At 40.4% G+C, this 24727-nt stretch overlaps 1 protein-coding gene across 1 annotated transcript in view; it reads left to right on the top strand.

Annotated features, from left to right (window-relative positions):
- The window catches only part of TEC (tec protein tyrosine kinase), a 99615-nt gene extending 75111 nt beyond the window's left edge, over positions 1 to 24504 (top strand). Inside the window, exons 7-18 of the mRNA XM_081133315.1 lie at positions 31 to 206; positions 2402 to 2467; positions 7472 to 7526; positions 9268 to 9347; positions 10659 to 10792; positions 13396 to 13470; positions 14416 to 14587; positions 14707 to 14923; positions 19542 to 19606; positions 22352 to 22470; positions 22551 to 22708; positions 23906 to 24504. Coding sequence (XP_080989441.1) covers positions 31 to 206; positions 2402 to 2467; positions 7472 to 7526; positions 9268 to 9347; positions 10659 to 10792; positions 13396 to 13470; positions 14416 to 14587; positions 14707 to 14923; positions 19542 to 19606; positions 22352 to 22470; positions 22551 to 22708; positions 23906 to 23989 — 1401 coding nt within the window. The 3' untranslated portion in view covers positions 23990 to 24504. The remainder of the gene's footprint in view (positions 1 to 30; positions 207 to 2401; positions 2468 to 7471; positions 7527 to 9267; positions 9348 to 10658; positions 10793 to 13395; positions 13471 to 14415; positions 14588 to 14706; positions 14924 to 19541; positions 19607 to 22351; positions 22471 to 22550; positions 22709 to 23905) is intronic.
- Positions 24505 to 24727: the final 223 nt, after the last annotated feature.

The raw sequence follows: 24727 nt of genomic DNA, 5'->3' as shown, positions 1-24727 counted from the left end.
GACTAACCTTCCACATTCTCTCTTTCTTAGCGAAGGCCTCCCCCACCGGTCCCACCCGAAGAAGAAGATAACAGTGAGGAAGTGGTTGTAGCCATGTATGACTTCCATGCGACAGAAGCACATGATCTCAGGCTAGAGAGAGGCCAGGAGTATATCATATTAGAAAAGAATGATGTGCATTGGTGGAGAGCAAGAGATAAGTATGGGTGAGTGCTCCCTCTCTGGGTGTGACCCGCAGTGGGTGGGCGGGAGCTGAGCGCTGGGTGAGAGGAGGAACGCCATAGTGCAGTGAGGGCTGGCTCCCAGGTTGCCTCGTTTTCTGTTTCTTTCTGCCCCAGGCTCCATCTCACACATACCTTGTGGATCTCACAGCCCTACTTTCAAGGTCTGTCCATATCATTTGCAAAAGCCACCTCCAGATATGGCCTGCCCCCAAGACCTGGGCTGGAAGGGGGTACACATGGCCAGCGTAATTTGCTTTCAGAGAATGAACCCAGTGGAAGGGCCCATGTTGGCCTGGGCAATGGGCGGAGAATTCTGGGCTTCTAGGTACCCAGATGATGGCCTGGAAGAGGTCTGCAAGGACATGGGCTTTAGGGCACTCTTGAAACTATGAGAGCAGGTCAGGGGCCCCTCTGGCCCAGGTCTAAAGATGGTACCAATTATGTAATTTCAATTTCCCTTTATTATCTCTAATCTATATTTTACAGTTTAATCAAGATTAAAACAAGGTCCACATACTGTGTTTTGGCTGATGTGTCTTTTATGTTTCTCTTTTATTCTACCATAGTCACCATCCTTTTTTTCATTTTTGATTTATTGATGAAACTAGGTCATTTACCCTATGAAGTGGGCCACCATTTGACTAAGCTAATTGCAGGTGTCATTTAATATGTTGTTATGTCCTGTATTTCCTGTAAATTGTAGTCTAGGGGCTTGATCACATTAGAAGTTGACATCTGATCATCCCAGGTATCATGATGTGAAGCTTAGTGGTTCAGATGCCAACCTTATCCCTTCATCACAAAGCTCTTCAGCAGTGTTTCACCTGAAGATTTTGGCTTCCATTAATGATTATTACTTAGATCTATCACTTCATTAGGAATTGCAAAATGGTGATTTTTAAAAAATTTCTGTCATTCCATCTGCACTTATTAATTCTCTAAAGAAGAACTGCCTCATCAACCAGTTCATTTATTTCATGCAGGAAAGGCAAGATAAATTATTGATTCTTTTACCAGTTTTGAAAATAATGAGTTAGTGACTGAGTTTCTGCTAATGATAACAATGGCAACCAGTATATTTTTTTTAGTGTTATTAAGGATGCTTATATATTTGGCTTTGATCCATTGTGATCATTATTATTGCTTGATTTGTCCTATCTTTGGTCAATGGTAGCCGTTTTGGGTTGAAGGGCCCTTTAGTCTTTCTTAGCTTCCTTGCTGTCTGGGAAAAATAAAATGGCTCAAGTTCACCTTGGAATTTTTCCAAGGAGTGCTAGCTCCTTTTAGTAAGAAATACTATTCAGAGACATCAGTTGGGTTGCTAGGATTCTAACTGCTACTGGACTATCACTGCTTTTAGGTCTTTCTCAGTGTAACAGAGCTACACATATGCACTTGTGTGTGTGTGTGTGTGATGAGTTCTTACTAATAGTTCAAATTCAGACTTAAGATTGCAAGGTTTTTACTGGATTTTTAAATTTTATCTTATGTGGAAAATCTTGGCTTCTACCAAGATTCCATCTGTTATAAGTGCTTCTTAAACTGTAATGGGCATAAGAGTCATATGGGGTAAAATCAAAGAGTTCTTGGCCTCACATAGGCCTTCTCAATTCAGATTTCTTGGGGTATGAGCCAAGAATTTGCCTTTTAACAAGCCCCCCAGATGATGTTGATGTAAAAATCGAGGACTACCTTCTGTGAGATAATGCTCCACATGGACTGTTGAGGTATTGGAGTGGTGGGTATTTTTATCCAGCACTTGAACTTTTCTGAAGTACTGGTTTCTTTAAAACATCCCAAGAAGTTTAGAATTCAAGAGAAGCATCATGGAATATCACGAAGGGCTTTTAACCTAGTCACAAGTTCAGAAATGAGATCAAGTGCTGGCCTTGTTGCTGGTAGTCTTGGGACCTTGAGAAAGTCTTTCAGTCTTTCTAAGCCTTGGTTTCCCCACCCGAGAGTGGGTACAATGATGCCTGCCTACTTCAGAAATTTTGTGAGGCTCAAATGAGCAAGCACTATGCAAAGCCTCAAATATTGACATATTGGGGTCAGCTAATCTTTCTTCTAAGCTTTAAGCAATCTTATTCTTTATTTCAAGAAGGCAATAATTTTTCTTTTAGTAACCTGTCAGTAAGATAATATCAATTTACCGAAAGTATTTTTCTTATTTCTAGGAGTGAAGGATATATCCCAAGTAATTATGTAACAGGAAAGAAATCAAACAACTTAGATCAATATGAGTAAGTAAATGTTTATTTTGTGAATGTGGAGAACTAGAAAATGTTTTCATTTTCCTAATTATGTAAAGACTTTTGGAGATTAATGGATATCTTTCCTTATCTTTAGAAGGTGGTACTAGCATATCCTTAGTTATCTAGGCTGTAAAAGATGTTGAGAGAATTAGTTTCTATAATACACTTTACTTGAAGGTACTATGTATAAATCGAGTTATACAAGCAATACAATTGAATTTATTTTACACAAATCACAGCTTACTTAGCTGACTTTGAAATACAGATAATTGTTCATTCATTCAAGAAATCAGAATATAGTTTCCCAGAGTAGCCTTTAAAAAAACACGTTTATTTTTTTCTAAGTATAATTATACATATGATTATAGTTTTAAAATTGTTTAAAAATAGTAAAAAGTTAATAAGAAAAGTTACTCATAAATAAAATAGAATTGATCTCTGTCAACATTAGTATGTTTTTCTTCAATCTTTTAAAAAACAGAATCATGCTGTATATACTGTTTTATATTCTGCTTATTCCACCTCATAGAATGTTATGAGTCTATTTCCTCATGCCATTAAGTAGTCTTCAGAAACACTTCCATAACTGCATTATATTTCATTGTCATAAATTCATCAACTATTTACTGAAACCTTAGCATGTATCAGGTACTGTGCTAGGCCTTAGGGGGTACAACCGGGCATATGGCACATGGATGTGCAATAATTTATGTAATCATTTTCTTATTTGTGTGGCTTTTGTGTAGGCATCTTTGCTATGTAAAAATAACTGGGATAACCTTCTTCCTGCTTACTGTCTTAAACTAGATCTCTAAAAATCCATGTACTGGGCTAAAGGCTAGTTATGAACTTGCTCAGACTCCTAATATGTGCTGTCAGATCGCCTTCCAGAGAAAGCAGGGGGCATGCTATTCATATGCCATGCATGGCCAGGTTTTAATGAGAGGCTCCTATATACCAAATACTCTTTTGTGGTCGTTCTGAAGAGGTGTATGGATGTTTCCATTTACTTCTTTTAAAACACCACCACCAACAACAACAACGAAAGGCGATTTCCTCTGTCCATGTCATTTCTTATAACTGAGTATAGCTTAAAATCCAGGAAAAAAGATTAATAGGTTCAAAGCTCACAGCACTTAGTAGTATGATCCCTCACGGTTGTCTCTAAGCAGGTAAGGGTATAAAAATGCACAAATAAAATAATGTCTCTATTCTTAAATAATATTTTGGGGAAGTGTAGCTAAATCCTTAGAATTAGGGAAGATGCTGAAAGGTGAAAACTGGGACCTGGTTTTAAAGGGATCTGAGAACTAACTGCTAATTTGGGGAGGGTGTGCTTGCCAACCAGATAATCCTTATATAAATGTGAGAACTCCTTTGCGACTCATGGAATTACAAATGAGGATTTTGTGAAGTTTATGGTTCATTGCTGTGAGTTTCTGGATATATCTGAGTTTGGAAATTTTCTCTTTTGAGGGACTCTCCTCTCTGGATGACTAAGTGAACTTGCTGTGTATGGTCTCCGGTGAGGGAGTCCCCTTGGCCATCTGCCCAGAGGTCAGGGATTCCTCAGGGCGTCGTGCCATGCCGGGCTGGATGAGAAAGGGGAAACCCGTTCTTAATGCGACAGTCAGAGTTCCCCTTCTGCTTCTGTCTTTCCACTCTTTGGTTCGTGCTGTTTCTTGCTATAGCCTGTCCTGTAAAACATCTTAAATGTCCCCAAGGTTAAAAAGCCTTTTGGCAGCTGTTGAGTTCTTCAGCTGTTCGTTTGGGCCTAGGAGGAGCCCAGGCAACACACTGTCCCCTGGGCTGGACTCAGGATCGCCAGACCTGAGGCTCCTGGGGCCTGTCCTACCTAGTCAGGCTACCAGTAACCGAGTTCTGACCTCAACACCCAGGTAACAATTTGGGGGGAATGCTGAGAGGAACTGCTGCAGGAAAGAAAGTGGGTTCATTGTGATGGTCAATAAGGTGTTCTTAATGGAAAGATGTTAACGGAAGAAGGCGGCAGAAACGAAAGGGTCCTTAAGCAGGAAAAAGTCTAACATAAGGCTTCGAGTTGGTGGCCAAATTAGAGAACTGGCAGATTGGTAGCTCTTTGGTTGGTTGGTTGTTTTCTGTTTTTTTCTTCGTTTATGCCTGTTTTCTTGTTACGATTTACCCACCTCACCCTGCCCAAGAAGCTTGGCTGGGATCCTACCTTTCCAGAAAGGACTGAGTCTCCCCAAATCAGACAGCACTGTGACGTCCTGCTCCTCTGGCGTGTTTTGAAGTGACTAGCCCATCTGCAAACCTCACTCACACAGGGGTTGTGATTTCCAAGAACAGAATGACAAGTTACAAGTCCTTGGCATGCTTTCTAGCTGTATAGTCCCTTCCTCGAGGCAAGCTACCTGCCCTCTGGCAGAGGCATTTCTCTGCCGGGCTTGTGCGAGCTGCATGCGGGCTGGCATCTGCGTGGCAGCACTGTGTGCCCACCACCCGGGCTTCTTCACATTTTACCCAGGTGCGTAGCTCTTCCTGTTGGGACGAATTCAGCAGAGTCACTGTTGCCCGGTGATACGTACCATGGAGGAGGGAGAGAGGCCACAAAGAATCGTTGGGAAACACTCACCACTAGTTGATTCATCTGTTTATGTGTCATCACTCCTTCCGCCTTTCCTTCCTTCATCATATCCTGAAAGCTCTGAGTTGAGATCCTCAGCAGGGAAAATGACCTTTCTGGGGAATCTGCAAATGCCGTAAAAATAACCCCTCGGAACAGCATTGCAAAGAGCCTCCCCCTTGTGCAGTGGGTTCCTGCTCTTCTCTCATTTCCTTTATCCCTTCCCAGGACCTTGAATATGCTAGGTACGGAAAGGACCTCTTTCTTTCTCTAAGTAGCTCATCTAATTTCCTCTTGAGAGCCACACTCTAGCCTTACTGATTTCTTGCATCTGAAATGTGAGGTGAACCCTCCATTGCTTACTCTCGCTGTGAAGATGGGGGTTGGATATTCTGTTATTAATGAAGAGATGTTTTTTCAATCTTTTTGATTATAATCCATAGTGAGAGCTCCAGTTACCTTTCCTTAGTTAATTTTTGGGACTGTTTTTAACATTCTGACAAATGTTTCTTGTACCAATGGAAAGGCTTTAGGGACAGAATCCATTCTGTTCTCATTTATTACACACACACACACACACACACACACACGTGTGTGTGTGTGTGTGTGTGTGTGTGTGTGTGTGTGTATATATATGTATAAAATTTGAGAGTATTACAGATGTCCCCCATTTTCATTTATTATATTTCTTAATTGCATTCAGAAATTGATCAGACTGAAGTTTTGTTGAACTTGAGCTCAGTTCATAAAGTGGGGTCCACAGCAGTGAGATCTCAATGCCCACAATGCTGAGGCCTCATTAATCACCTCAGGCTCCAAATGAAATAACAGTCATCAGCTTGTGTTGCGATTGTAATTTGTGTTTGGCCTCTACAACTGCATAAAAGAATCCAGACCAAAAAAGATCTTGCGTTGTATTTTGTTCTTTGTATTTTTCCCTTCCTCCATCATGGAAGGCCTTTGTGCTAGCTTGTCTCAGGGTATTTGCTGGGCCCCAAACAGCTGGCTCTTTTATAAAAGGCTGAACCAGTGGTGGAAAATTCAGATGTCCAGAGGGGCCAAGCTGATTTTATAACATCAGGAGCCTCAGGAAATATGACCTTGGTAGGGGGTTCTCTGCCCACTAAAAAGGTCATTGAAAACAAACAAAAACCAAAAAAATAAAGTTTAAAACTGAAGGCTAAAGAAAATCTGAGTTCATGTTCTTTGGCTTCCTTGCTTATGTACAGTTGGCCCTTGAACAATTTGGGCTTGAACTACGCAGGTCCACTTATACATGGATTTTTCCCCCAGTAAATACTGTAAATGTATTTTCTCTTCCTTATGATTTTCTGAATAACATTTTCTTTTCAGCTTACTTTTTTGTAAGAATATAGTATATAATGTACAAAATATGCATTAATTGACTGTTCTGTAAAGCTTGAGATCAACATTAGGCTATTAAGCTTTTGGGCAGTTAGAAGTTATACTCAGATTTTCTACTTTGGGGTGGGAGGGTGGGGTGCGTGCCTGCACTCCGAACCCCTGTTGCTCAAGGGTCAACTGGAATCTCACAGAGACATTGGGCTGGGGCAGCAGGGAGAGGGGAGCAGCTCTGAGGGTGAGGTGGATGATGCCAGTATCCATTCTTCCTTAGGAAGTTCCCAGGGTTAATAAGGGACCAGATCAGCAGGCGCTTGGGGCTGTGGCACAGGATGGTGGCAGGATCTGGTGGGAGGGCAGGTTCCACTGCTTGGCCATGGCGGGATTCCTACAGCAGAGCCTCTGGTGACCTCCAGGGCTGTGCTAGAACGAGTGAGGCTGAAAGAACCAGGAGGCCTGCTCTTCTGTTTTGCTCTGTTTCTTTTGACTCTTCCTGAAATTCAATGGGGAAACCTCCATAATGACTTGAGATAAAATCTACTGCCTGTTGGTGAGATGGGGGCTTTGGATAAGATTTAATTGAATTAAAGACAATAATGTAAAGTGACATTTCCTGCATGTTTGAGTCTGTGGAGGAAAATGTATTCTTACTATAATAGTAAAAAATCGGAAATGATTTTTATGTTAAATATGGAAGAATAGCTTACTTAAATTATGCAAAGATGTCAATTATGCAGTTATATGAAAAATTCAGGTTATGATATAGCAAGTATAGTTTTATTCCACTTTAATAAAACATAAGAATGTTGGCATACACAAGTCTTCATGAAAATATGGGTAGAAAATGTCTGGAAGTGTATATATTAAATGTTACTAGCGGTTGTCTATATTACTAAGATTATGAATGATGTCTTGTTCTTATTTATTGTATTTGTTACTAATTAGAAATATTACCTTGTTAATTCTAAAAAGAATAAAAAATAACTTAAGAAACCTGAGGTCTTAAGCATATCTTTTCTGTTCAGATGGTATTGCAGAAATACGAATAGAAGCAAAGCAGAGCTACTCCTCAGAAGTGAAGTAAGTGTCTGTACTCATTTCATGGGTTTGGTTTCAACACAAATTGATTAAAATGAAGCCAGTCATTTCACATACCTTTGTTCCTAAAGCCTAAAAAATACTATGATATAAGTACAGGGTTTTGTTTTCTTAATCATTTAAAAGTGAATACTGATATATTAGTTTCCTGGGGCTGTTGTAACAAAGTACCACAGACTGGCTTAAACAGTATTGTTTCAAGATTCTAGAGGTGAGAAGTCTGAAATGAAGATGCCAGCAGGGGCCCTGCCAGCATGGCTCAATGGATTCTGTCCCTCAAGAGGTGACCATTCAATTCCCATCAGGGCACATGCCCAGGTTGCGGGCTTGGTCCCCAGTAGGGGGCGCGCAGGAGGCAGCCGATCAATGGGTCTCTCTCATCATTGATGACGAGTTGGATTAGAAGATGATTTCTATAGTTCTCTGCATTTATGATCTAGTTATTCCATTGACTAATGGTTCCCAGTCTTTTAAACCATGCTTTTTCATTTTATATCCTGCTTATTACCACCAGTCAAGATTTGTTGGGCAATTGTTTCTGTAGTTTATGTTGAGAGAGCAATAGTAGGTGACTTTGCTTGATTCAAATGACACGTAACCACACGACTCCCCCACAGGATTCTTACATGCCCCCTGGTGACCCCACAGTTAGCGGCAGCTCGAGGTGTGTGGGTAGCTAGAGGACCTGGGGTTCAAATCCTGGCTCTGCTACTTACTAGCTGTGTGACCTGGGGCAAGTTATCCAACCTTTCTGTGCCCATTTTCTTTACCTGTGAAGTAAAGCAGGGATAACAACAGTAGGACCTACCACATAGCACTGTTTTGAGGATTAGTAAATCCACAGATTAGAACATATTAAAACAGAGTAAGTTCTCAATAAATATATGGTAGCTATTATACTTTTTACAGATTAACTATTATATCATTGTCCCTAATTGTTCTTATCAGATTTATTTGTGGGGTTTTATTGAATTCCATTGTCTTTCTTATGAGTAAGAATAAAATTTATTTTGTCAGGCATGCAACACACTTTCATCTCAAAGCAGTTTTGGTGCTAGAGCTTGACTGTATTTGAGGTATTTGAGGACCTAAGCTTCGATTTCTTGCTCTTTGGCTTGGAACCTGATCAGGATTTATCCTTTAGTCATTTATAGTTGGTTCTGCCCTTTGGTTTTCTCTGCTTAAGTTACTTGTGCCTCCATCACTCCTTTTGTAAAGAATGATATTTAACATCAATTTCCAAGGGAATTCAGGATTTTAAAAAGACATTCTTTTAAAGAGCACTGAGATACTTACAGGAAAAATGCTATTTGGATAGAAGAGGATCTTGGGTCAGGATCAAAGCTTATATCAAATATTAAAATTGTATGAAATGAAACCCAAATATTAAGAAATACATTTTCAGTATCTGTTTTCACCCTAATGTCCAGAATGTAAAGGAGTCGCAAAATCTTGTCCGTTAGTTCTGAAAGGGCCCTGAGAGTGGAGCTTGTGTGTGTGACTTGTGAATGGGGGATTGTGAGTGTGGTGCGTTCCTCTCATGGCCCAGCCTTGTCCACTGCAAGGTCATATTAGAGAACCCTCCTGGGAAGCTGTGCTCTCCAGAGCAGACTTTCTAAGTAAAGGATCATAATCATAAAGCCGTAAGATTGGGTTCTTGAATCTTCCCCGTGGATTGATATTTGTTACTGGATTGAAACATTTTTCTTAACTTGGATTTCAGGATAAAGAGGGCGGTTTTATGGTAAGGGATTCCAGTCAACCAGGCATGTACACTGTCTCCCTTTATACAAAGTTTGGAGGGTAAGTAATCCCACTCTCTCTCTCTTTTTTAATTTAGAGTTTTTGTGTGAAGTTCCTATATAGTTAGTATGGATTTCTAATTTTCAAAAAATATGTTGCATTTCAGCATTAAAAAAGAAAACCTGAACTTGATTTTTAAAGTCTATACTATTTTTTATATTCATGTTTCAGTAATTTTCCTCATAGTTTTCTGTATATATATTTGTTGAGAATGGCTATAGAAATGTTAGCAACATTGAACAGATAGTTACTGTGCACTGTGTTAAGCACTACAGATGCCACAGTGAGCAAAGTAGACAGGCCCTGCCCTCCAGTAGCTTCGTGGGAGCTTCAGAAAAGCAAATAGGGAGTGGGGGGAGGTAGAGGAGGGTAAAGATGGGTAAATGGTGATGGAAGGAGACTCGACTTGGGGTGGTGAACACACAAAACAGTGTACAGATGATGCATTATAGAATCATGTACCTGAAAACTATATAATTTTATTAACCAGTGTCACCCCAATAAATTAAATAAATACATACATACATGAAAAGCAAATAGTTATGATAGTATACGAGTAAGTGCTATGCTAGGAGGGCAGTGTGTGTGTGTTGAGGGGGGGATGGGGGAAATAGGGTACATAGCCCAGACACACCTGAGTTAGCCATTAATGTCTAGTGACAGGCTGAGACGTGGCGGGTGAGGAGGGCAGAAGTCGGGAGGAGAAAGGATGTTTCAGACTCAGGAAGCTGCCTGGGCCCAGCAGTGGGAGGGATGTGGTGATTCAGGAACTGACAGGAGTGTGTTGCCGCTGGACTGTAGAATGGGAAGGTCGGGGTGAAGAGAGAAGCCTGAGAAATAAACGGAGGTTAGGCCATGCCAGTGCCAAGGAGTCTGAGCTTTATCTTAAGAGTAGTGGGAGTTCTCTTTGAAAGATTATTAGCAAGAGATGACTCCAGAAGCTCTGTGCTCTAGAAAGATATCTAAAATAGACTCTGTGTTTTTTTACAAGTCTAGTTTATTCACTTTTAGGGATATAAGCCCTCTAAATATTTGCAAGTTTACACCAACAGCAGGGTCAAAAAGCAGTAGCCAGCTAAAGCTATTGTAAGACTTAACTGTTGGTAAATGGAGTTGGTAAAAGTTCTCTTTCGTAACCTCAGGCAAGGGACCAAGAATGTTGTCAGTGACCATTTTAGAAACTTCTACCTTTTGTGCAGCAACTAGAAGGGGCCATATGTAAGGGCCCTGTGGTGACCTGGTAGAAAACATCTTCAGAGTAAAGTTACCTTATTCCAACTTGGTTCTAACACATTTTGATTTTTGTTATAGAGAAGGCTCATCAGGTTTCAGGCATTATCATATAAAGGAAACAACAACCTCTCCCAAGAAGTATTATCTGGCGGAAAAACACGCATTTGGTTCCATTCCCGAAATTATTGAATATCATAAGCACAATGCAGCAGGTAGGTGAGCTGTTAAAGCCTATTTCAATATAAAGTAGCGATTAAAATGATCAGACATTGTGATAATTTCTTCTTGAGCAGTTTTATTATATAGTTGTAGAATGTGATTGATTTAAAATTATTGCATATTAAGGAAGTGCTATCTGTATACAGAGAAAAATCAGAAATAATACCAAGTTTCATAAAAAGGTCTGTCTGGACCTTAGGACATGAGTTATTCTCATTATATATGGTAAACTTCACATTTCTGGGTACTGACAAAGATTTTTTGCTTGACCAGACTGTAGTCAGGGTCCTGAACCATCTCCTAGGCCATCTGTGCGCTTTGTTGTCAAATCCAGTTTTAACAGCAGCCCTGCTAGGTCAGTTTAACCAGAGCTCCTACCCTCAGTATCTGATGCCTGATCGCCCTCAGTGTCCAATCAGATTCCTCATTGCCCACCAGCCCGCAGGGAATGTCTGACCACCCTGGCTTGTCTTCAGCAAGAACCCTGTGAGGAGATTGGTTTAACCAGAACTGCCCACTTCCCTTACCTCTGATGTTTTTTTTAGTGATTTTCCACCCACTGACCTCCACCCTGTTTCTTGGCTATATATTCCCACTTGCCCACATTGTATTCGGGGTTGAGTCCAGTCTCTCTCCCCCATTGTAAAATCCCATTGCGGTGGTCCCTAACCCTATCACAATGGTCGTGAATGAAGCCTGCCTTACCATCTTTAAATGTGTCATTGAGCACTTTTTTTCTTTAACAGTGCTAAACTAAACCCTAAGACACGCCCATTCAGAGTTGTCACAGAAACTGCCAGATGAGTCCAGAGTTTAGGCCTAGGCTCTGGGCTTCCAAAGACAAGGGTATTCATGTCCCAGACAGGGTTTCCATCTTTCTGAATCTCTGCTGCACTCACCACCAGAGTGGGTACAAACCAAATACCAGAAACCACATTTATGCCTATTGAGGCTCCACAGGATAAGATAGGAAAGGTTTCTCGCCTGTGACTTCAAAGATGTAACTGAGCAGGGGATAGCCAAGTGTCTAACCCAATTTATGGAAAATTAACTTTTGAAATTTTAGCGAAGGCACCTTTTGCAAAGTCTGTTGCTATTTGTGACTCTGTTCCAGTCATTATCTGAGAAAAGTGAACAGTTATTGAGATATAATTTACATATCACAAAGTTTACCCATTTAAAGTGTCCGATTCAGTGGTCATTAATATATTTATAGAGTTGTGCCAACTCTCACCACAATCTAGGAACATTTGGATCATCCCCCCAAAAATCTTGTACCCTTTCAGCAGTCCAGCCCTAGGCAACCACTGATCTCCTTTGTGTCTCCAGATTTGTCTTTTCTAGACATTTCACATAAATAGGATCATACAATGTGTGCTCTGTTGTGACTAGCTTTTTTGACTTACCACAGTGTTTTTGATGTTAGCCTGTGTTGTCACCTGATAAGTACCCCATTCCTTTTTATTGATGAATAATAAGTCATTGTGTGGGCTTTGTTTATCCATCTTGTTATCATTCATCAGTTGATGGACATTTGGGTTGTTCCCACATTTTGGCGGTTAGAAATCAGGCTGCTATGAATGTTTGTGCACAGGTTTTGTTGTGGAAATGTCTTTCATTTCCCTTTGATACTTACCTAGAAATGGGCTTGCTGGGCCGTAGGGTAATGCTGTGTTGAACATCTGTCCCCCAAAGGACTTTTTCGTAGCCCTTATTCTGTTATTTTTTTCCAGTGTTTACATTCCACTATTTCTTTCACCATTATCTCCATTCATTTAACAAACATGTATTGAGTGTCTAGTGCATGCCAGGAACTGTGCTGGGTCCTAGGGACACTGTGGTGGACTAGACAGTCATTGATTCTCTCTCCCAGATCTTCTGTCTCTCCCAGATCTCACCATCTGGCGGGGGAGACAGAGACGTATATAACAATATTAAGTTAGCATGAGATGTGCTGTAATAGAGGAAATTCAGTGTGCGCTAGGTGTTTATAGGAGAGATACCTACCATTTCTTCTTATTTGGTGTTGTAGCAATTTAGATGAAAGGATTTAATGTTCCTCACTGATTACCAGTAGTTGGTATTCCAAGTTATTATTTTAGAGCCTGATTTGTATGCTAAGTTTCTTAACATTGTCCAGTGAATCTATTTTTATTAGATTACCATAGTTCCTTTACATAGTTAAGATCGCATATTAGAAAAGAACAGGAAGTAATAATTGATAATAGCTGTTAGAAACCTCTTAACATCCTTTAAAATGTTTGAGAAGAGAATATGCTGGCATGGTGCCTGATAAACACTGTAGTATGTAAAGAAAGTGTTTATTGAATTGATAAAAGCATGTATATATATTTAAATTTTTGTGCTCCCTAAAAACATGAAATTGTCAGCTCAGATGGTAGGGGCGTCTCCTTCCTTCTTGCCTTCCTCTCTCTTTATTTTTTGCCAGCATATAGCACAGAGCTGTAAGCACACACAAAGGGTGAGCACTAAGAGACTAAATGAATGGATTTTATAAGTGAGTTTCTAGTTTCACACTTTACCATGTAGAATGATTAAGAATGAATTTAACTGCAATGCCTTCTTTAATTTCTAGGACTTGTCACAAGGCTGCGGTACCCCGTTAGTGCAAAGGAGAAGAAGGCGCCCACCACGGCAGGATTCAGCTACGGTAACTCATTTTGTACTTGCACCGGGGGATTGTCCTTGAAAAGAATCCGTTATCACAAGGCAATTTAGATGCATAGAATTCCACGTAGTGGAACTGTTTTTATAAATTTTATAGTATGGGTTTTTAGACGATTATATTTACAGCTGTAGTTATCCTAGGTTCTCTGTTTTCCTCCTAGTCATAATTCAGCAGAAAATTCTGTCAGTGGAAAATAGGCATTAATTACCATGTTACATCTAAAATGAATCAAAGCCTTTCCTGGTTCTCACTGGCTTTGTTGGTTACTCGGAAAAGTAAGGACTGTGGTAATAGAGAAGGCATCCAACGCCATTGTCTTTGTTGCTTCCGGCAGAAGCCTTTTAAACAGAGGTTAAATTATTTCCAACTCGCTGGAATTGGAAACAAAACAAAACAGCAAAAATTTGAGGGGAAAGAGTAGTAAAGGAGGAATTTTTTAAAAACTTTTGACGTTCAAGCTCTGTTGTTATTAGCCTATTATGCAGCATCTTCTTACCTCCTTCAGTCCCCTCTGCTCATTTTGTGACAACTTAGAGAGGGGTGCGTCCTCCCCAGAGGGTGGAAAGCACCATTTGCAGTTAAAAAACTTTTTTATTGGGGTGACACTGGTTAACCAAATTATGCGGGGTTTAGGTAGGTGCACATCATCTGTGCACTGTGCTGTGTGTTCACCCAAGTCAGGCCTCCGTCCATCACCGTTTATCCCCCCTGCGCCCTTCTCCACCCCCCCCACTGCCCCCCAACAATCACCGCCCCCCAACAATCACCACCCTGCTGTCTGTGTCCATGACGCACTTGCAGTTTCGATGCAGGTTGCACGTTTGCTCTGTTTTACCAGTCGTTGTCTTACCCTCTAACTGTGAGGTTATAATTCTTTGTTTCCCACCGACTCGTGCTGTGTTTTCCTTATTAAACTGTGTCTCACAGAAAAATGGGAGATCAACCCCTCGGAGCTGACCTTTATGAGGGAGCTGGGGAGCGGACTGTTCGGAGTGGTGAGGCTGGGCAAGTGGCGAGCTCAGTACAAAGTAGCCATCAAAGCTATTCGGGAAGGCGCCATGTGCGAGGAAGATTTTATAGAAGAAGCTAAAGTGATGATGTAAGTTACTGTGTCCTCTCCGCTTCCCCTTTTTGCATTAAAAAGTGGCCTCCCCCAGCATTCGCCCCCATGGTTGCTTTTCCTGTAGTAACTGTGTGTGTGTGTGGCTTCCCTCCCAGGAAGCTGACGCACCCGAAGCTAGTGCAGCTGTATGGTGTGTGCACCCAGCAGAGGCCTCTCTACATCGTCACCGAGTTCATGGAAAGGGGCTGCCTTCTGAACTTCCTCCGACAGAGGCAAGGTCACTTCAGCAGAGACGTGCTGCTGAGCATGTGCCAAGACGTGTGCGAGGGGATGGAGTACCTGGAGAGAAACAGCTTCATCCACAGAGACCTGGTGAGTCAGGAGCTGCCTGGCTGCCCCTTCATTGTTGGAATTCCTTTGCAACACTGGGCCAGCCCGTGAGCAATGATGTGTTAATCTCCAATTTATATTCTCGACAGTATTTCACTATTTTTAAACTTGGCGAGCTTAACGTGGCATAATTTTAACAGAAAGATCTTTTTAAAATCTAAAACATGTCATACATAATTACATAGGCAATTATTTAAATAATACATAATTACAAAGATAATATGTCCCAGCAAGTTACCGTGCATAGATTCTTTGATCTCCATAAGAATCTCACGAAATAGCTAGTGTTTCTGACCGACATTATTTTATAGATAAGAAAGTCAGCTTTAGAGACATGAAATGACTTGCATGTGGTGATAAATGAGGAAGTTAAGCTTGACTCATTTTTAAACTAAATCCTAAGCTCTTTTCCACCTCACACACTGTCAGCAGAAACTATATAACAGAAATCCTTGGTTTACTTTATCTCTCAAATCACTGGGGAAAGATGGGACCCCATGTTAATTCCTGAAAATACCAGACAAAGTAAATCTGTTACTGGTTCAAAATTATTATGATGGGGACACTTCTTAAGTTTTCCTGTCTTACTCTTTTGCCCTCTCTCCCCCATTCTTTTCCTTCCCTTTTTCCTCTCTGCTATTTCTTCCCAAATGTGTCTATTTTCAGCATGTTGGTAGGACCATCAGTCCCCCATCCCCTGTAACCACCATTTCATTTCTGTTCTTTTTACAGTTTTTACTCTTTTTTTAGATTTCACTCGTAAGTGATATCGCACAGAACTTGTCTTTCTCTGACTTATATGCTAAAGGTCCATTCATATTGTCACAAATAGCAGGATACCTTTCTTTTTCATGGCCGAATAATATTCATTGTGTATATATACCACATCTTTTTTTAAAATTGATTTTTAGAGAGAGAGGAGAGAAAGAAGCATCGATGTGAGAGAGAGACAATGATTGGTTGCCTCCCGTATGCGCCCCAACTGAGGATCGAACCTACAACCTAGGTATGTGCCCTTAACTAGGAATCAAACCCGAAACCTTTTGGAGTACGGGACAGTGCTCCAACAGCTGAGCCACCTGGCCAGGGCATATACCACATCTTTTTTATCTGTTCATCCATTGATGAGCGCTGGGGTTGTTTCCATATCTTGGCTGTTGTGAATAATGCTGCGGTAAACATGGCTGTGCATGCATCTCATCAAAATCCTGTGTTCTTTTCCTTTGGGTGTATACCCTGAGGTGGAATTGCTAGATCGTATGGTAGACCTATTTTTAATTTTTTGAGAAACCTCCATATTGTTTTCCATAGTGGTTGGACTAATTTAAATTCCCATTAACTTAGATGCATTAGGGTTCCCATTTCACGGCATTCTTGCCGGCACCTGTTGTGTCTTGTCTTCTTGGTGACAGCCATTCTAACAGGTGTAAGGAGATACCTCATGTGGTTTTGATATGCATTTCCCTGATGATTAGTGGATGTTGAGGGTCTTTTCATGTTCCTGTTGGCCATTTTGATGTCTTTGGAAAAATATCTATTTAGTTCTTCTGCCCATTTTTAAATTGGTTTGCTGTTTTTTGTTAAGTTGTGTTCTTTAAATCTTTTGGATATTAACCCCTTATCCAGTACATAGTTTGCAAAACTTTTTTCTCATTATGTAGGCTGCCATTTCATTTTGTTGATTATTTCTTTTGCCATGCAAAAGCTCTCAAGTTTGATGTAGTCGCATTTGCTGATTTTTGCTTTTGTTGTTTGTACTCTTGTTATGTATAAAAAAATCATTGCCAAGACCAATATCAATGAGTTTCTTCCCCACATTTTCTTCTAGGAGTTTTATAGTATCAGGTCTTACATTTAAGACTTTGATCCATTTTGAGTTAATTTTTGTGAGTGGTATGAGATAGGGGTTCAATTTCACTGTTCTGTATGTGTTTCTCCAGTTTTCCCAGCACCATTTGTTAAAGAGACTATTCTTCCCTCATTGGGTGTTTTTGGCTCACTTGTGGAATATTAGCTGACTGTAAATGCCAGGGTTTAATTCTGGGTTCTCTAATCTGTTCCATTAGTCTGCTTTTATGCCAGTACCATACTGTTTTTATTACCGTGGCTTTGTAGTGTAGATTGAAATCAGGAAGGGTGATACCTCCACCTATGTTCTTTTTTCTCAGGATTGCTTTGGCTCTTCAGGGTCTTTTGTGGCTCCACACAAATTTTAGGATTGTTTTTTCTATTTCTATGAGGAATACCTTTGGTATTTTGATGGGGATTATGCTGAATTTGTAGATGGCTTTGGGTGGTATGGCCATTTCAACAATATTTTTCTAATCCGTGAATTCGGGATGTCTTTCTACTTGTTTGTGTCTTCTTTGATTTCTTTCAGCCAAGTTTTGTAGTTTTCATTGTATAGACCTTCCACTTTCTGGGTTAAATTTATTCCTAAGTATTTTACTGGCTTTGATGCTATTGTAAATGGGATAGTTTTCTTTATTTCCTTTGCTGATGCTTCATTATTAGTGTAAAGGAATGCCACTTTACTGATAAGTTGATTTTGTAACCTGCCACTTTACTGATTAATTCCAACAGTTTTTTGATTGACTCTGGGATGTAAGATCATATTGTCAGCAAATAGTGACAATTTTACTCTTTCTTCCTGATTTGGATGCCTTTTATTTCTTTGTCTTGCCTGATTGTTCTAGCTAGGACTTCCAGTACTGTACTGATTAGGAGTGGTGAGAGTGGGCAACCTTGTCTTGTACCTGATCTCAGGAGAAATCCTTCCAATTTTTCTCTATTAATTATAATGTTAGCAGTGGGTTTATCATATATGGCCTTTATTATGTTGGGATATGTTCCTTCTGTAATCAGTCTCTTAAGGGCTTTTATCATGAAAGGATGTTGTATTTTGTCAAATGCTTTTCTGTATTTTTATCTTATTGACATGATAAATTATACTTATTGATTTGCATATGTTGAACCATTCTTGCATTCCAGGGATAAATCCCACTTGGTGATGCTGTATAATCCTCTTAATGTGTTCTTGAATTTGGTTTGCAAATATTTTGTTGAGAATTTTTGCATCTGTAGTCATCAAGGATATTGGTGTATGGTTTTCTTGTGATATCTTTATCTGGTTTTTGTATTTAGATAATGCTGGCTTTAGAATGAATTTGGAAGTGTTCCCTCTTCCTCAGTATTTTGGAAGAGTTTGATGAGGGTTGGTATTAATTCTTCTTTAAATGTTTGGTAGAGTTCACCAGTGAAGCCATCTGGCCCTGGACTTTTCTGTGTTTGGAGTTTTTTGGTTACTGACTCAGTCTCGTGACTTGTTGTTGGCCTATTCAGATTTCTTCCTGATTCCCTCTTGGTAGGTTTCTAGAAATGTACCCATTTCTTCTAGGTTATGTAATTTGGTGGCACTTAATTGATCATAGTAGTCTCTTATAATTTATGTAGTAACAGTTGAATTGTCTCTTCTTTCATTTCTAGTTTTATTTGTCTTCTTTCTTTTTTTCTTAGTCAGCTAAAGGTTTCTCGATTTTGTTTATCTCTTCAAAGAACCAGCTTTTTAATTTTGTCGTTCCCTTCACTGTTTCTCTGGTCTCTACTTCATTTATTTCTGCTGTGATTTTTATTATTTCCTTCCTTCTACTAACTTTGTTCCTCTTTTTCTAGCTCCTTGAAATGTAAAGTTAGGTTGTTTATTTTAGATCTTTCTAACTTTTTAATATATGTGCTTATTATTATGTGAAATAGTCCTCCCAGAACTGCTTGCTTTTGTTTCATTCCACACAATTTGATATGTTGTATTTTCATTTTCATTTGTTTTGAGATAATTTTTTATTTCTGTCTTGATATTTCCTTTGATAGTTTCCACATATTTGAACATCTCTCTTTCCTACATAATTACCTCTGTGTGTGTGTGGTAAGAGTGCTTAGGTTTATTCTCTTAGCAGATTTCAAGTTTAAATTGGATTTTTTTTTTTTTGCCATTGAGTTGTATGAGTTCCTTACATATTTTATATATTAACTCTTTATCAGATATTTGGTTTGCAAATATTTTTTCCTATTCTTTAGTGAGCCAGAAGGCTAGGTTTACTCTTGTGTATACAGTCAACCCTTGAACAGTGTGGGGATTAGGGGATCCAACCCCCACACCGTCGAAAATCTGTGTATAACTTTTGACTCCCCAAAATCTTAACTACTAATAGCCTCCTATTGACTGGCAGCCTTACCAAAAACACACTTAGTCAACATATATTTTGTTATTTGTATTATATGTTGTATTCTTATAATAAAATAAACTAGTAAAAAGAAAATATTAAGAAAATCAAAAGGAAGATACAATACACTTACAGTACTGTATGTATTTATTGAAAAAAATTCATGTGTAAGTGGCCCCATGCAGTTCAAACCTGGGGTGTTCAGGGGTCAACTGTATGTTGGAGTCATTCCCATAGGTGTACAAACAATTTCTGAAGAGGCATTTCCACCCTCTGCAGATGATGATTGGGTCATACTTAATTTAATATACATAGAACATACATTTTTCTACTTTTATTGTGGAACTTTGTAACTAATATACCATTATAATGTTTCCCAGGCTGCCAGAAATTGTCTAGTAAATGAGGCGGGAGTTGTGAAAGTGTCTGATTTTGGAATGGCCAGGTAAGTCTGAGTATATGTGAACATTTACTGTCAATTTTGGATTAAATTAATATGAGACTGTGACCTTTCCCTTGAATCTACAGAAAGCCTGAATTTTTCTTTGCAGTTTGACTGTGTCAGTGTCTTCCTCAGAAGCCTATTTGAGAGCTGTTTTGAATGTTTTGTTACATTAGCAAAATATTAGTAGCACTCATCATTTTTTATAGAGGAACTAATTGATTTTTCCGCTTTTTAGTGTTTTTGATATAAGGTAATAAAATAAATTATTTACATTTTGGAAGATTTCTTTGCCGAATGTGCCCATTACTGTTAGTTAGCTTTGGTTTTTTCTCAGGTAAACAAATTGTTGAGAAATTACGGTTGCTTAGTGCTTTGCTATGTGATATTCACATTAGCTTGTAGAACAGATAACCATGGGAATAATCTGCACTAATGAAGCAGAAAGGAAAGCTTGTTAGCTAGCTGTTCTGAGACAAATACATTCATTAAAATAAATGCGTATATACTGTGTTAATTATTGTTAATCCTCTCCACTAGGTGGTGGTATAGCCCGTTAAATACGCTTCTTCCTGATGTGGATCAGATTTCTAGAATCTTTTGTTTTTACAGAAATCTGTTTGGGGGTGTAGTTCTAAGAATATCCGAATCTGTAGTGTTTTTATTTGCTTAATTTTTGTAATTTTAATTTTTTCTTCTTTAGTTTAACCTTCTTTCCCTCTGTCTATTCATTCATGTATACATCCATCTGTAAGAAATGTGGTGCCTGCTGTCTCCCAGGCACAATGTTAGACTGAGCCATAGCAGAGAGAAAGACACACGAGTCCCCACCCACATGCAGCTTATAGTCAAGAGGAGTGTGAAACACAGGACCTGAGACACACACGAGGGAAAACACAGAGTGATGTGACAGAGCCCGGCTCAGGGAACTATGGCCCCTGGGCCAAATCTGACCCACCATGTCTTTTTGTGTGGCCTGCAAGCCAACAATGGTTTTCACATTTTTAAATGGTTGGGAAAAAGTCAAAAGAATATAACATGTGAAAGTTATCTGAACTTCAAGTGTCAGGGCCCATAAATAAAGTGTTACTGGGTCACAGCCTCACTCATGTGCTTGTGTGTTGACTGTGGCTGCTTTCACACCACAAAGGCAGAGTAGAGTGGGTGTGACTCTGGCCTGCAAAATCTAAAATATTCATTATCCGGTCCTTTATAGAAAAAGTTTGCTGGCCCCTGGGATGGAGAGAACTCGGGGTTGGGGTGGGGCAGGCGCTGAGTGATGGAGTGGGGTAGGGGTGATGGTGGCTCTTTTAGAGCTGGTACTCTGGAAGACCTCTTTGAGGCTAGGATATATGAATGAAGCCAAAAAGGCAGAAAGTAGCCAGTTCAGTGAAAACCTGAGGATAAAATGTTCCAGGTGGAAGAAACAGCAAGTATGAAAGTTTGAAATCTGGTGGAGGTGGAGGAGAGGATAGGCGGGATAAATGGTGATGGAAAAAAATAAAATAAATATATATATTGAGCTTGGCCTGCTCGAGGAACTGAAAGAGCCAGGTGGCTGGTCCATGACCAGCACAAAGAGCAATAGTAAAGGGAGGCAAGGACCAGGTCGTGCACGTCAAGTTTACTTCCTAAGGAAACTCAGGACCAGAGAGGTTCAAAAGCAGTGTTACTGTCAGAAATGGGACCAGAACTGCTGACAGTTAGGGCATGAATTACCCAGTGCCCTTGGTTTGCTTTATATAAAGATGTTCTGTATCTGACAGGCAGTCCTTCAATTTTATAAGTTCTGTTTTCATATGGTTGGCTTTCAGGAAATCTGTGCTTTTGTACTGTCCCCTCTAAAACACTCATTATACACTGAATTCAGACTCCTCCACTTGACAGACAAGTTGATTCAGTCCATGGTGGCATAGTCACCATCTCGGTCTACACAGCAAAGGAGGCCTATGTGATTATTAGAATATTTTCTCAAGGACTTTTTGGAAATTAACTTTGTATGTTCATGTAATACACAAACACATTCCTCTTATAAATACATATTGAACACATTACAGAAAGGGCTGAAGTTCCCATATGCACCACTCCAATCAGGGATTTTTCCCAAGACATAGCCAGTGTTACCAGTTTGTATGTGTCTTCCAGAAGGACATAAGTATGCTCTCACAGAAAAATTATATAACACTGTTTTGAGAGTGTGTATGTGTGTGTGTGTGTGTGTGTGTGTGTGTGTGTGTGTGTAGGAGCAATGTCATGGTTTCTAAATATATACTCTACCATTTACGTATGTCATTGTGCAATTTGCTTTTTTAATTTGCTGTAGTTTTAAGTTGTGCTCTAAAAGCACGTGTCTCCAAATGCCTTCACCACTTCCTTTAGCGCAGCTTTGCTTTAGATGTTTTACATGTGAGGTCTTTGGGTAAATCTTTGTAGCAGAATTGTTTACAAGAAAAGTTTGCCAACTATTTTATTGTATTCTGCCTCTATTGCCTTATAAAAAAGAAAAAACATACAAAAATGAAAGTACAGATACTGATGTTATAATGCATCAGTTCAAATACTTAAATGAAGCTGAGATGGAAATCACCAGGCGTGGCCACCGAGGCAAACATTTAGCTTCAACCGGATGCTTGTTGGACTTCAGTCAACTGTGTTTTTGATTCTAAGGGGGGGGGGGGGAATGAAAGAACATGTACTAAATGCAGATCATAGCTCAGAGGTGTAAGCTTCTGATGTGTCTTACTCTAGGTATGTTTTGGATGATCAATACACAAGTTCCTCTGGTGCTAAGTTTCCTGTGAAGTGGTGTCCACCTGAGGTGTTTAATTACAGCCGCTTTAGCAGCAAATCAGATGTGTGGTCATTCGGTAAGACCCCTGGTCCGTTCCCCCAGCTCTGCCCTGCAGGGGAGTGGGCACCTCACCTGGTAATCCTCGCCCTTTTCCAGGTGTGCTGATGTGGGAGGTGTTCACTGAAGGCAGAATGCCCTTCGAGAAGAACACCAACTATGAAGTGGTAACCATGGTTACTCGTGGCCACCGGCTCTACCGGCCTAAGCTGGCGTCCAAATATATATACGAAGTGATGCTGAGATGTTGGCAGGAGGTATAGAATTTTTTTGTGTCTTTTATTTTTGAGTCTCTCAAATATTTATGGATCTGGGGTTGGTAGATTAAGAATGTGTAGTCTTTGTAGCCTAGTGAGTTGGTGGATGTTTTGCACGACTCTAGGTAGGAAGCCAACGCTCTCGACTCAGTTCCATTTAATGGGAAGAAGAATGCGAAGGAGTGGAAAATGCTAGTAATTAAGATAATGCATTCAGGCTGCCCCACTCCCGGATGGGAACCTGCGACAGCTGCCTGAGTTAGGGACTCAGGGAACAAGCCTGGGAAGGTGGCTCTTCTCTGAGTGGGCGTCTCCTATAGTGGAAGTATTATCTTTCACCAGAGAGGATTTCTCTCTGCAAACCTCAGCTCTCTCAGGTCTTTTTACTCATGAGCTTTGGAAGTTTTCCTTCCCCCTGCATTGAAATGCCACCTTATAGAAGAGATTAAACACCAAAATGACTTTTGAAAGATAATAATAATTGTTATTAAAACTAATAACATTAGCTCACATGTATTGTGTGCTAGGCGCTGTACTAAATGCTTTAGATTTAGTTCTCAAAAAGAACCCTTGGAGGTGCAGTTACTTTTACTGTGACCGGTCTGTGGATGAAAACACTAAGACTCATGAAGGTGATGCTTGCCCAACGCCACTTGTCTGCAGACGACCAGAGTCCTGTCTGACCCCAAAGCCCATGCTCCCAGTCATTTGCTATAAGCTCCTGAGGGCATTGGTTGGGATGGGCAGAGGCCTTCCGGCCAGGAAGTGGCCCTGGGGGAAGGGGACAGCATGAGTGAAGGCAAGGAGGCAGTAACGAGCTTGGTGTGTGTACACGAGGGTGGAGATTGGTTTCACTGAGCAGAGAGTCCATGTGAGCGTTTCTCTGGGAAGTGAAATTGGGTGGCAAGGAGGTGGGGGATGGCAGGTTATAGGGGGCACTGCAAATTAGCAGGCCTTGATTTTGCCGCAGTAAGGCGCTCTGTCGGGGTCTTGGGTAGGGACGCAGCAGCAGTGGGGCAGAAAGCTTAGTCTCGAGGCAGGGCCTGCAGGATAGGCCACGCCGTCTGGAGGCGCCTGCATGTTCCAGCCCCAACGCGACGAGCGCCCTGCTCTAGTGTGCTGTGCTATCTGAGCTGGAGAAATTACTTTTGGAGTGGATTCTGGAACCCACCGCTTCTCTTTGCTTTTTAATTGTAGAAACCAGAGGGAAGACCTTCCTTTGAGGATTTGCTGCGCACGATAGATGAACTGGCTGAGTGTGAAGAAACGTTCGGAAGATAAGCAACGTTGTGACCAGCGGCTTCCAGATTCCAAAGCACAAGGAGGCAATGGCACTTAGTGGCTAACTTTTAATTTATTTAGCACTTGGATGTGTAGAATGTTTTACTTGTAAAGTGAAAACACCTAAAGCATCTGCTTTTAGACCATCTTTAGCTCCATGACTGAATCTTCCAGATTATGGAAATGCTGCCTTGGAGATGGTCATTAAAAGCACTCTTACCCATTCCACAGGGCTGAGTGCCTGCAAAGGTACCATGCGCAGGCCCCGGGGTTTGCCCATTTGAGGGGTGAACATGGGGCCACGTTAGTTGTGCCAGTGGAAGACCAGGGTGTTTGGGAAGGGCAAACATATTCCAGCAACCCGTCTCTTCCCTTTCACTTCTACAGAAATCTGGGCCTGGGGCATTGTATAGAATATGGGTTCTGGAGGAACCGGGAACCACATTGGATAAGTACCCATCATGTGTTTTGAAACATCTGTTTTCAAGACTGCCATTAGTATTACATTACAAAAAGTTTGTGTGCTGTATATATTGTAAATATATATAATATATAAAGTTATATATTTATAAGAAACATGAGTTGTCTTTTATTTTTTAATTTTTTTATTATTTTTTCAATCCACACCCGGATATGTTTTTATTGATTTTTAGAGAGAGGAAGGGGGAGAGAGAGAGACATTGATTGGTTGCCTCCCATACGTGCCCCAACTGGGGATCGAAACTGCAACCTAAGGTA

The sequence above is a fragment of the Miniopterus schreibersii genome, assembly GCF_964146895.1.
Source record: "Miniopterus schreibersii genome assembly, chromosome: 1".
NCBI lineage: Eukaryota > Metazoa > Chordata > Mammalia > Chiroptera > Miniopteridae > Miniopterus > Miniopterus schreibersii.
The sequence above is the reverse complement of the archived record's forward strand: the minus strand, read 5'-3'. Positions and strand labels throughout refer to the sequence as shown.